Source organism: Cervus elaphus, chromosome 12, assembly GCF_910594005.1.
Source record: "Cervus elaphus chromosome 12, mCerEla1.1, whole genome shotgun sequence".
NCBI lineage: Eukaryota > Metazoa > Chordata > Mammalia > Artiodactyla > Cervidae > Cervus > Cervus elaphus.
The window spans coordinates 53,491,301-53,504,608 of record NC_057826.1 but is presented as its reverse complement, the minus strand read 5'-3'; the positions used below and the strand labels follow the sequence as shown (position 1 = coordinate 53,504,608).

At 48.6% G+C, this 13,308-nt stretch overlaps 1 protein-coding gene across 10 annotated transcripts in view; it reads right to left on the bottom strand.

The window, feature by feature from the left end:
- TLN2 (talin 2) overlaps positions 1–13,308 on the bottom strand; it is a 479,630-nt gene that overhangs the window by 52,278 nt on the left and 414,044 nt on the right. For 7 of the 10 annotated variants that reach the window (XM_043918839.1, XM_043918841.1, XM_043918844.1 and 4 more), the window contains 3 exons: positions 12,013–12,114; positions 9,455–9,574; positions 1,339–1,485 (listed from right to left, as the gene is read on the bottom strand). In XM_043918839.1, the coding sequence (XP_043774774.1) occupies positions 1,339–1,485; positions 9,455–9,574; positions 12,013–12,114 (369 nt within the window). The remainder of the gene's footprint in view (positions 1–1,338; positions 1,486–9,454; positions 9,575–12,012; positions 12,115–13,308) is intronic. The other 3 variants (XM_043918846.1, XM_043918847.1, XM_043918848.1) reach the window with 1 other exon arrangement.

The window sequence follows — 13,308 nt, the reverse complement described above, 5'->3', positions numbered from 1 at the left end:
GTACTCTGCTTGGAGAAGCAGGAAGATGGAGGGAGGCCAGCTCAGGAAGATCAGGCTGCATGGCCACGCTCACTGGCACCTTGCAACTTGGACCCCCTCCTCCCCTCCCTCATGCTCCTGTTCCAAAGTCTCCTACAGGGGAACTTGGCAGGGATGACTTCAACAACAGGAAGGGCTTTCAAAGGAGGGAGAATGCTTTCCTCGAGCTGAGAGATTTATTTCCTCGTCCTGGGGAAGCCTGGACAGTCCTGTGGGCTGCGGGAGACGGATGCCTGACCACAGTGAGAGGCCACGGACAGAGGAGCCTCTGTCCTGGCGGCTTCCGGGGGAGGGTCCTCTGTGCACCCCTCAAGTCCTGCGGTCAAACTTCTCAACAGTGAGGAGCTCTCTGTCCTACAATCCAAGTGAAGGAGAGGGAGACACCCGCTAAGCACGGGTGCTGCTGCTGGCACCCCACGCGGCCTGTACAGCAGCGGCCCTGAAAAATAACTCTGAGAAACCAGCCAAGCAAAACCATCAGCAAACTGCAGGAGGCTCCAGGAGGAAGGGACATTCAGAACGGGGTGCTGTGAACCAGGGAAAACCTCCTAGGAGAAGGGGTGTTGGAGAACAGAGTTAGCGAACAGTGGTTGAAATCAGTCAAACCTTGAACAGGGTCCCTGGCGCTGTGCGAAGCTCTTTGACACTTATCACTGTATATAACCTATACAACCCCTGGGCCAGGTATTCTACTTCATCCTCCCTTGACTGACAAGGAAGTTGAGGCGTGGCAGGGGGAAGTAGCTGAGCTGAGCCCTATGCTCTCTGCTATGAGAGTCTGTCTCTACCAACAGCTGCCCATAGCGTCAGGAAAGGCCCTGTGGCTCCTGTTCCCCTTCCCCACCATGTGACCTTGTGGGGCTTAATCCTGCTCACTGCACCGTCTCCTCTGGAAATAAACAGGTTACACAAGAGGAGATGTGGGTCCTTCTTACCTAGTCTCAGCACTTGGGAGCCTCCCTGAGAAGGGACGGTGGGGGCAACAGTGTCTCCAGGGGCTTCAGGAGAGGTCCTGGCGCTGACTGTGACTTGGACGTGGTCTGGCCAGTCTGTTCATAGGAGAGCCCATCAAGGTGACCACCAGGGCCCTGACCTCGATGGGACAGCCCCTCAGTTTCTCAGGATGACAGATCACCCCCAGCTGCCTGATGTGCCCCAGCCCTGGAGAGATCCTGGGTGGGAGGGAAGACAGCTGGCCCTGACTGGGCTGGCTGGTTTTGGGCTTGGTTTCCTGGTCAGAAAACACCTAGGCAGAGCCGGGTGTCATCGTGCCTGCCTGGCCTGAGGGCTGCTCCTTACCTTCTCTGTGACAGCGCGGGCACACTCGATCAGCTCCCTCTTGGTATAGCTGTCCGTGGGGCACACCTGGAGGGCCCCCGCCTTCTGCACCAGGAAGATGCAGCCGTGGCCCAGGTCCTGCACCCGAGTGCGAATCTGGAAGCCGATCTGTGGAGGCAAGTCCGGGTGGGGAGGCAAAGTATGATGGCCCTGCCGTCGAGGTCTTCCTTCCGTGGAAAATTTCTCCTATGTCCTAGGGGAGCCTGGCTAGGAAAATTCCACTGCTATTAGGAGCCTGTGTTTGGTGAACTATGGAATTTGGTTGGGTTTGCTTCCCTTTTTAGAGACTGTAAAATGCCCACAGTCCCCAGTAAGCAAGCTTAGTAATATTTGTTACCTTTTCTGCTGCATTGCTTATCTGTATCCTGAGCCACTAGGTAAGAATGTTAATTAGATGAACTCTGTGGGATTATTCATTCAACCCGTGTTTATTGAGCCCTTCCTGTGTGTCAGGGCCTCTTTGAAGCAGCCAAGGCATTTAATTTCATTGATTCCTCACAAAAGCCCAGAGAGGGTAATTAGAAGTTCAGAATATATAGCTTTAGTATAAAGCATATTTTAAAGGGTTCAAATTCTTACAAAATTGCTGTGTTTACCAACCAGAACGCCTCTTTTCCTCAGCAGTACTATGGAGTGAGAGCAGCCATGCGGGGCCCAGGCTTCCTTTCTAGCAAGCCTGAGGTTTCCGTAAAAAGTTACCCTTTTAGAGCTGCTGGCTCAGCAGGCATGCATGCTTTTAATGACCCCTCGGTTGTGTGATCAGAAATGGTAATTTGCTTAAAAAAAGCCAAATAAGCTCCACTATGGATAAGGTGCCAGCTGTCTCTTCGTGGTGTAATAATTTCCACCTCCATTTCCCAACTTTGGTTTTTCTAGAAGTCACATACGGATGGGAGAGCTGGGCCCTAAAGAAGGCTAAGTGCTGAAGAATTGATGCTTTTGAAATGTGGGGCTGGAGAAGACTCTTGAGAGTCCCTTGGACAGCAGGGAGATCAAACCAGTCTACAGTAAAAATCAACCCTGAATATTCACTGGAAGGACTGATGCTCAAGCTGAAATTCCAATACATTGGCCACCTGATGCGAAGAGCCAACTCATTGGAAAAGACCCTGATGCTGGGAAAGATTGAAGGCAAATGAGAAGGGAGTGACAGAGGATGAGATGGTTAGATAGCATCACTGACTCAGTGGACATGAATGAACAAACTTTGGGAGATAGAGAAAGACAGAGGAGCCTGGTGTGCTGCAGTCCATGGGATTACAAAGAATTGCACAAAACTTAGCGACTGAACAACAACGGCAAACCATCTCCCAAAGTTTGCATTCTTCTGGCTTCGTTTCACAATCTTCATTTTGGTCTGATCAATACAGCCCAGGTAAGCAACTGAACACAAAACAAAACACCCCTAAGCTAAGTGTTATTTTAAAAACATCCACAACAATTAGAAGCTGGGTGCTTCTCCTTCCAGAATCTCTCAAGAAGAGTTACTCGGAGAGTCCAGGTTTTATGAGTAAAACCTGGGAACTCACATACCTGGGAATTTGAGCTACCTGGATGCAGTCTTCCAACATCATCCCGTGTGTCAGAGTTTATGAAAGCGCAATTCCGGGGAGTGAGGAGGCTGCAACTGCTCATTCTGTTATAGACAGACATAATGCTTTCAGGGGAAAATGTTATTCCCTTAACCCTTTGAGGCCCAAAGGATGTTTAAATCCATTTGGTAATGCATTCTCCTGCCCAGGAAGTGAGCTTCTGCTCTTTGGGGTGTCTTCTAATCACACATGAGCAGGTGCTACAAAAGCTCTATAATTAGGCAGGGCTTCTTGTTGACCGTCTCCACATGGAATAAGACACGAGCATCAGGCCAGGATCGTGCAACCAGATAGCTCTGAAAACACATCTGAACTAGTGCAGCATCAAGGTCACCATCGAGAACGAGCGAGGCTTGAATTCAGCCCACACAGTAGCAATGCCATTTAAGCGCATCTCTTTGCTGGGCATGTCTGCTGGTTTAAACATAAGGTCAAGCTGAAGCAGGGGGATGCCCCAGTAAAGACTACTCTTAGTCTGGCTCTAGAGACTTTTCAGACCCATATGGTGTAACCCTAAGTTCTCAAGAGTCAGAGCAAGGGACTTCCCTGGTGGCCCAGTGGTTAAAAATCTGCCTGCCAATGCAGGGGACACAGGTTCAATCCCTGGTCCAGGAAGATTCCACATGCCAAGGAGAAACGAAACCTGTGTGCCACAACTACTGAGCCCTAGAGCCCATGCTTTGCAACAAGAGAAGCCAGTGCACCACAACAAGGGAAAGCCTGTGTGTAGCAAAGAAGACCCAGCACAGCCAAAAATAAATAAATGAAAAAAATTTTAAATTAAAAAGAAAAGAGTCAGAGCTAACCCAAAGGTAGGAGCTCTGCTGTCAAGGATGAACACAGGTTTTTAAGGGGCAAGATACTAACAGGGAAGTCAAGTAAGGGGGGATGGAGAAAGAAACAATCAAAATAAAAAAAGACCTTATGAGTTCAGTCTTCCCATTTTACAGATGAGGAGACTGAGGCCCAGAGAAGTGCTGTGATTAGTCCAAGATCACACAGCCAATCCCTCACAAAGCCAGATGACAATCTAAGTCTTTCATCCCAAGCACGGTGCACTGTTCGTTAGATCAGTGTTTTTCTAATTTGATTTTTTTTCCCACTTAGCAGCAGAACCCTTTCCCACTCCCCAATAAAATCTTTCATGGAAACTCCACATCTAAAACTTAAGGAACTTGTTATTACTATACTCTTTCTTTGGAGTTAAAATTTATATTCTTGACTCAAAAAGTCAACAGTTGAGGCTAAGTTAAAATTTATATTCTTGACTCAAAAAGTCAACAGTTGAGGCTAAGTTATAATCCCAAAGATGGAATTATAAAGGCCAGTTACAGCCTTGGCCACCAACCTGTTTCTGTATTTTGCCCTGGTTGCATGGTGTGGAGGATCCTGGTCTGTGCATAAAGCAAAAGGGAAGCATTCTCTCACAGATCCCTGGCCACACCAGACAGAGCAGATGCTATGCCAGCCAGAGGCCAGCACAAAACCACCCATGCCCCAGGGCAAGGCGGGGTTGGGGGGGTGCAGTGAATGTTTAAAAAGGGAAACTCGAGTCAAACATGTGCAGAACTTCCAGAGGACCAGCTGGGTGTGGGTTCTAGAGAATGTGGTATGAAGTTACTGTGCCAGAAAAGACCTGGTTTCCGGAAGAGCCTTCTCTAGGCACCTCTCCTGCTCCCTGCACGGAGCTGAGCCCGGGCTTTCTGTTTGCAGAATAACAGGGCACTGGGACAACACAGGCCACCGAAATCACTCCCCAGTCACCTGGGGGTGGAGGGAGAAGGCACCCACTCCTGAGCTGTCCCCAACCTGAAATCTATGGGCCGACATGATACATGGTGGGAAGACACCCCCCGCCCTGCCACCACCACCCACGCATGTTCTCTCAGCCCCCTCAGAAGGCTCTGCTATAAAAACACACCCTAACGTCCTGATGTTCAGCCTCCTTCCTGAAGATGACATCATGTTTGTAACAAGCAATCCTCCAGATACAACTATGGAGCTGGCACAGCAGTCACCAGTGGGAAATTTCAGTTAGGAAGCCCGAGGAAGACCAGCACCAGAAAGCAAAGGGATGAGACCAAATAAATTCAACAACAGAAAAGCTTTGGAGTCCTTAGTCAACCCTGGGCTTGGTCCTGGAGTCTGGGTCTGTGCTAGGTCACATGACTATCAGGGCAAAGAGCACAGACTGTGATCCCCAATAAATCTGGGTTTGAATCCTGATTTTTTCTGTCTACACAATGACTTGTTACCTTCTTACTATATTTGAAACATTCACTTACTCCAAAAAGTTATTTAAAAAACGGGGCTTGGGACTTCCCTGGTGGTTCAGTGGTTAAGAATCCACCTGCCAATGTAGAGGACATGGGTTCGATCCCTGCTCCGGGAAGATTCTACCTGCTGCCCGGCAACTAAGCCCCTGTGCCATAACTACTGAGCCTGTGCACCTAGAGCCCTGTTCTCAACAAGAGAAGGCACGGAAATGAGAAGCCTGCTTATTGCATCTCCAGAGTGGCCCTGCTCATTGCAACTAGAGAAAGCCTGCGTGCAGCAATGAAGACCCAGTGCAGCCATAAATAGGTCAAATTTTAAAAGGAGGGCAGGTTCAACACTAACTATTGCAGCTGGGTGGTCCTGGGCATTTCTCAGAGTTCCCTGAGTCTCCTTGGTTTGTTTATCTATGAAATGGGAAGGGCAAATGATTCTCGCCTCACACACAGTGCAGTTGAGGGAAGATGGGCCAGAGCCCAGTACAGCATCTGTGCCGCATGGATTGAATAAATGGTTCGCATACTCCTATCTGTCTCCATGGGCACATGGGTTAGTGAAGGACACCAGAATCAACACACTCAATGCTACTGCAATTTCACAGGACGTTTTGTACTGCTGGAGGAACATCCTAAAAGGGAATGCATTTTGAAAGGCTGTTTCAGATAAGGGCTTTGAAAATGCTAAGCTTCTCAAAGCAACACTAAACTTCTCAGCAAACAGGACTAACCCCTTCCACCCCCTATCCCCCCCACCCCCAGTGATCCAACTCACTGCCAGTGTTTATTATAAAGGAATGTTGCTCCAAGACATAAAACTTGGAGTTTGAAATTGGCAACTTGAGTCAAGCAATACTTAAACCTCAAGAAAAACCCTCAATTCCCCCATCCTGCCCAAATAAAAGTAAAATGGAGAAGATTGTCTCCTGGTTTTGTGCCTTGCGGGAAATTAGAAGCCTGGCTTTCATGAAGTTCTGGCTCTTATTTCAATTGGAGGGAGTCTAAGAAACACTGATCCATCATCTTTTACTGCCTCAAACTAAACAAAACGTACAGATTTTTCTCAGGCTTCAAGATCAATTACATCGGAAACCAGGTCAAGTATAATTTGCCTGGGAGAGCTTGTGGAAGTTGGAAAGGCAGTAATGGATGTTATCTGACAAACTACAGTTTCTCCTGAGACAGAAAACATGGCGGGGAAAACCAGCGTGCAGGGCAGAAGCAGGGCATTGCTTTCCTACCTACAGAAAGTGGACTGGAAAGTTTTAGAGACGTCTAGAGTGGACGCCCATCCCATCTGGGGGAGAGGGCTGTGGTTCTCACCACAGGCTCTTGACAAATGTTCCTGCCAGTTTTTAAGACACCCAGTGTTATGAGTGGTTACAGCAACGTGCTCTCAGACATGGCACCATCATCACTAAACCTTTCCCCAGTGTTTACATTTAGAAGCCTGTGGCTCATGGGGTTTGTATCTTTTTCCTTCTTTTTTTAAAAAGAGGAAGTGTAGTAGTAGTGTAGTGTTAGTCGCTCACAGACACAACTGTCTGACTCTTTGCAACCTCATGGACTGTAGCCCACCAGGCTCCTCTGTCCGTGGGATTCTCCAGGCAAGAATACTGGATTGCCATTCCCTTCTCAGAGGATCTTCTTCCGGGTCTCCTGCATTGCAGGCAGATTCTTTACCATCTGAGCTATAGGGAAGTCCCTTTAAAAAGAGGAAACGCATCATAAAATGCCAAGCTGCCAGAGGGTTTTAACTTTTCTGGAGAAGCTATCGCAGTGATGTTAGCAAAAGTTTTGAATTTTCCATGGAAAAACTAGCAGATACAAAGCTCCAGCTCGATGTTCAGAGGGCAGAGCCAGGACTTTTCCTGTCATTGTCACACTCTAGAAAAGACCAAAATGCTGACTCGGCAGAGCAGACTGCAGGCCTGAAGTGAAGGGGGCAGCTTCTTACTTGCCCTGGATATAAATATTTTCACATGCTGTGATGTGGGGCTCTCCTGGGTATACACATAATTCCACAGTCTTGGGAAAAAAAAAACTACATTGCTTTAGGGATCTCCTAAACTTCTCAGTTTTCCCCCAAATATCTGTCTGGCAAATGCACACAAAGAATTTTCCTTTAGCAAGCCACCGGTAATTTTATATCCTCTCTGCCCCTCTGCGCTCCAGGTCACACTGCTCGTGTGTCTGGAATGTAAAACACATCTCAAGATGTAATGGTGAACAGGGGAAACCTTAATGGAAACGTCAGCTGCCGCAAAGGCAGGGCCAGGATGTAAAGGAGCTTGCTGCTTTGCTTTTAGCAATGCAATTTTTTTCCTGGCCTATTTTGTTTCAGTGGTCTGGGCTGTAATTAGAAAATTGTTTGCTTCATACACAGGGTGGGGTTGCTAGCTCATAAGAACTCAGATGTGGAAAGCGCTCTATAGATCACAAGGTCTTCACTCAGCAATGCAGCTAGGCTAGCAGCACTGAAACTAACCAAAGAAAACTCATGGAAATTCCATCTTTAAAGATTTCTGGAGACAAGAGATTCAAATCTTCCCCCACAATCACAGTCCCTTTTAGTTTTCAATCCTCTCGAAAAGCCAAACACTTCTTCCTTTTGTCCAACCAAGCTTTCCCTTACTGTAACAGAAGTTCCCTTGTGCTTGTTTATGAAATTCAAAATCGCATGTTAACTTCCTTTTGTCCAACCAAGCTTTCCCTTACTGTAACAGAAGTTCCCTCATGCTTGTTTATGAAATTCAAAATTGCATGTTAATCACATGAATTATGAGGCCAGTTGCTCTTACTAAAGGAGGAGGGGGTCTGTTTTTTGTTTTTTAATGATGGGCCTGTGTAAAGAAATCAATGGAATCTTATTCGGGTCTCTGATCATTTTTCTTTCCTGGTAGTGACTTGACAGACTCACGGCAAATAGAATTATTCATGCTGCAGTCTAAAAACTCAATCATCCTAAAATCTCAAAACGCAGGCACTGTTAGAAACTAACGTCATCCCATGCTGAATATATATGTATGCAAGTACATATATATGTGGTATTCCCATTTACATGCATTGTTACAACATACGTTAGAAAGTGATTTGGTTCTGGGTCTTCACTTCGGTAGTGTCGCTGGGAGTCTTGGTGAAGACATGCTTAGACCTGACTCCCAGGAGAAACAGTAACCTGGGGACACTGTCTGTCATTGAAAGGAGAAGGGAAGACCAGCCACAACCTTCTTCCTTGACAGCCTGGTACATCTCAGAATGTCATGGACAGGGTTTTGCCCTCCTGGCAGAATCCCATGGATGTCGTTACCTTGTTTTCCCTGGGTCCCTGAAATTCACTCTACTATTCTTTACTGCAAGCTGGTCTTTCTCTAGGGGGCCACACACTGGGTCAGGCCCCTTCCATGTGTTTAACACTGATATAGGTGTAATCAGGGGCCCCAGAGTTCCACCCACCCTGTGTGCTGGTCAATGGACCATTTGATTTCTCAGAGGATCAGATATGGGACCTCTCAGAGAGTGGCCTCTAGAGTCAATCTTTTGCCAGTTTAGTATAGGTGTTTCGAGGTAAGTCTGTGTTGGCCGTTAAGGAAAGTGGCTTAGGGAAGACAGGGAGGGAAGGACAAGAAGTCCACAGGGATCCAAGGACAGGGATCTGGACCAATTCTTCAAAAGCCACCAACAATATTTGGGCAAGACTTTGTTTCACAAAAGCCGGCTGGCTACATAGCCTTTTCTCAAGGGAGGGGGCGGGTAGATGCCATCCTTGGCTTGTCTAATACTTCTGTGAGCCTTTGGAAAATATACAAATAATCGAGTGGGTTGCTAAGCAAGCACAGGAAGTAAGAGTAGAATGGCAATGTGTGTCCTGCTCTTAGCATCAGATGATGGGCTGGGGGACAGGAGACCCAGCAGGAAACTGCCAACAGAGTCCTGTCGGAAAGCCCACCTCCCCAGGTGGCTCCGGCTCTATGCCCGGCAGCCTTAGGAAGGGCAGCGAGCCTGGAGCACAGGCTGGGGCTACTGGGTGTGAACCTGCGGGGTTGGCAGCAAAGGAGAGGGAACTATGCCTGGCTGTGGCTACGGGGCGGGGTGTTCTGGAGTGGAGCTGAGCTATGGAGACCGCCCGCCCCTCCCACCCCCACCATCGCCCGGCCGGGGGAGCGGGCACTAGTGTGGGTTTGCTTCTAAAAACAGGGACTTAAGGTGGCAGACCTCCTCTGGTTCCGCCGTGGCTGCTGCCAGCTGGCCCTGGAGAGCCAGGTGCCCATAGTCACTGGTCATTTGTGAAGCCAGTCCTCCCAACTCCTCCGGGTTAGTAACCGACTTAGTCATCTGGAAAAAGAAAACAAGCAAGACACACACACACACAGACACACAGAGAAAAGCATGAGAACCACGTGTTAATACCACTGGGAGCCAAAGGGTCTCATTCACTTTTAAGCTTGTGTGGCTTGCGTGTGGGGGCTGGACGCTGGAGAGCCCAGTTCAAGCAAAGCCCATGCGGCAGCCCACACGAGAGGCCAGCGGGTCCTGGCCGGGTCAAGGCGACATGCTCGGGTTCAGGCTGTGCAGTGTGGAGGCCGGGCCACGGGGTCCACTCTCTGGGAGCGGTAGCCTCCACCAGCCCTGCCCTGCGGGGTCACCAGGGGAGCCCCCCAGAGAAACCCCAAGGGAGCCCAGCCCTGGGCAGGGCGTGCCCCAGGTCGTACGCTGCTCCCAGGCTGGCCTGGTCTCTGGGGACCCGGGAGCAGGTGCCATGCCACCGAGAGAGGCCACGAGGACAGGATCATCAGGAAATCGTGCCTGGGGCAACGGGTAAGTCTAACGTTTTTGGTGGAAGGAACTCACAGAATACAAGTTTGCGATAACACTGCTCTGAAGAAAAATGACGTTTCAGTCATAAATTCAATGAGGAGGATACTGTAGCCTAAATGGTCAAGTTCTGCCTTTTTCACTCTGAAGATACTCTATAGTTTTCTTCCGCTTCATAGAAAAACTCACCTCACTGTACTCTACAGAGCTAATGTGCTTGCTTCTAGTTTTTTTTTCTCCTCCGACAAAAACGCCTCTTAGGTCTCACAAGGGCAGTTGTAGGCTGCCACCGACATAGGTGTCCATATCCCTCTTGGATCCAAGGCCTCCTCCCTCCGTCCCCCCTGTTCTCTCACTCTGGATGACAATACTTCTTTACTCTTTGTGGCATTTGAAGTCCTTGATTTTAAAGGACTTAAAAAAAAAAAATCTGTTAAATGACTATACAACCACTCAAGCTGGACAGGAACGTGGGCCCACCTAAGGCATGTTTACCAGGAAATGTCATAGGCTTTTGGGTGGAGGTGTGGGTTTGCAGGAAATACACACTGCATGCCGAGAGAACAAGACTGTGCCCAAAGCTGCTCCATGTGACCCTGCCATGAGGAGCACAATGACCCTGGGGGCCGTCGGTGTAGGGGGGCTCTTACCCCCCAGGGTGCTTCACCCCTCAAGGCTCCAGCCAGCCCACCCAGGAGCAGCAATACTGGGCTCCTTAGGTGCGTGGACACTGACGGTCAAGACAGGCGGGCTGAGGAACCTTCCTCCAGAAACTCCTGAGGCCACTGAAGATATTTTCACCCCTTTTGTGCTACACTCCCTGCCCAGAGGAGTCAGCGCTGCTGGGCGGCCGGATTTGAGCCATGATGCCCCTAAGCGCTCCTGAGCAGGGCCAGCTCAGGGCCGACTCCAGCCCTCTCCCAGTCGCCGAGATGGGCACTGTTCCTTCCTCTGCAGTCCAAGTCCTTTTCAACAACATTGAGCCTGGCACATCTGCAGAGTTTCTAAGAATGAACAGCTGCCGCCAAGGGAGCCTCTGTGGTCCAAGCTCAACCTCTAGTGGACACATGACTACATGACAAAACCATCAAGAGAGGTGCCTGGCCTGATGGGGCAGGGACCATGCGGTGGCCCAGTCTGGTCCCTGCAACTCAGGTTTAGGTGGCAGCATCTAAGAGCCCATCTCTTAATTTTATCCTGTGACATCTGAGCCTTCAGAGGTTAAGAACTTTCTTACTAGGTCCTCATATGAATGCTTTGAGGACAGTACTTTTCTTTCCTTGTACAACTTTTTAACCCTATCAAGATAGTATTCACTGAATCTCAATGCCATTTATAGCTAAATATCCATATAATACAATTCGGAATACATTACATTTTAGGAAAAAACAAAACAAAAAAGCCACCTCCAAAAGTTACACGCCTTCTGTTGCCAGGAGAAAAAAATTTTCATATAACCACAGCATTTCATTTTGCCTGAAAGACTGTCAATATTGTACTACTCATTATAAGCACTGTCCAAACATTAAAATTTGATTCCATCAGACAATCTCAGTTTTGTCTCCAAAAGCCTTCTCTTGTACTGTAACTTTAATCATTAAAAACATCTCAAGTTTTCTGTGCGATAAATAGGATTTTGCTCTTTCTCTGTAACTCGCAACTTCCTTCTCATTTTCTCCCTTTCCTTTGCTCCCCTGTCCTCATGCCCAACTCTTAGTCATTTTAATCTGGAGCTTTTTCATGAGCAGAGTGTCCACTGTGGCCTGTGTCCAGTGGCCTGAGGCCTGGGACCACAGGCAGCCAGAAAGACCACAGATTGGGACAACGCTGCAGCCTGGGAGGAGCTAGAAACAAAGAGGACTGATCTCTCTCCACCACAGACCCCAGAGCTGAAGATCCAGTGGTGTGGTGGGTAATAGGGCAACCAGCAGTGGTGGAGCAGCCCGTTTCCTTCTTACCATTTCCTGAGCTGTTACCGCAATAGCTTTGGAGTATTTAACCACCGTAGTCTGATAGTCGACAAACGTCCCCTTTGGTTCTGGAGGAGTACCTTCATCCAGCTACAGGAGAGAAGAAAAAAAGCCCATGGGTCATCAGAGGCCTGTTCAACATGAGCTTCATTTTTCAGAATCAGTAACTTGGAAAAATGGAGAGGCCTGCAGAGTTTTTTGGTCCAGAGTCAACAGAATCCCCCAGCTTCTGTGATAGGGACTCCTGTGATAGAGATGCACACGAGGTACTCAGGGCACACAGACAAGGGGAAGCTCCCATTTGTTGGAGGAGAGTGGCAGGGCTGTCCGGAGGAATGGTGCTCCAGTCAAGTCTTACCAGGTAAGGGGTTTGCCATACACAAAAGGTGGGGAAGGAGTCTCAAGGAGAGGGAACAGCACTCAAGCACATGGGGAGGTGGGTGTGAATTGGACACATGCAGCAAAGTCAGAATGGTGGACAAAGAGCTGGGGGAGGACGCAGACCCTCCATCACGAAGGGCTTTCCTAGGAACGGGGTAGCCCAAAGAGGTCTCTACTTCTGGTAGAGAGAACCCTCGCTTCTGACCTACCTTGGGGAAGAGAAGGTGGTGGAAACATAGGAAGAACTTGTTTATCTGACCCTAGCATCACAGAATTGAGAGATCAGTTTGGAGGGGAAGGGGTAGAGAAGTGGGTTGGGGGTCTGCCCCTTGAAGGGCTGGGGATTTTACTGGCTTGGAAGACTTGATTTGAGACCTGGTTTCAAGACTAGTGAATGGGCCTCAAGCTGGGTATTTAAACTGGTTCTCTGGTCTTTCACTGGAAATTTTGAAGCTCATCATAAGGTTATAATAAAGATCAACTGAGATGCTATCCCATCTACATGAATGGACTGGAAAGGATAACCAGAATAATGAAGATGATGATGGTGATAAAGTCCATGATGGTTATGAGGAAGGCAACCCATCCTCACCACCACCATCATCATGACTATCACCACTGGTTGCCGAATGGTAATCTAGGTGAGGAGACAAGGTGAACGGAAATGAATACAGGAGGAGTGAGAGTAGTGAACAGGAGAGGGCTGTGGAGGGGGTGGGAATCAGGCTGGATCTATTTAATGAAGAACGTTGCAATCATGAAGAAAACGGTGGGATCTGCAGTAGGCAATGATCTATCTGAGAAGATCTCCCTGGCAGCTCTCTGGTAGACAGTCTTCAGTCTGGGAATATACTAGGGACCACAGAGCAATTAGGAAAAAGGTTAGATGGCGTCTTCAGTGGG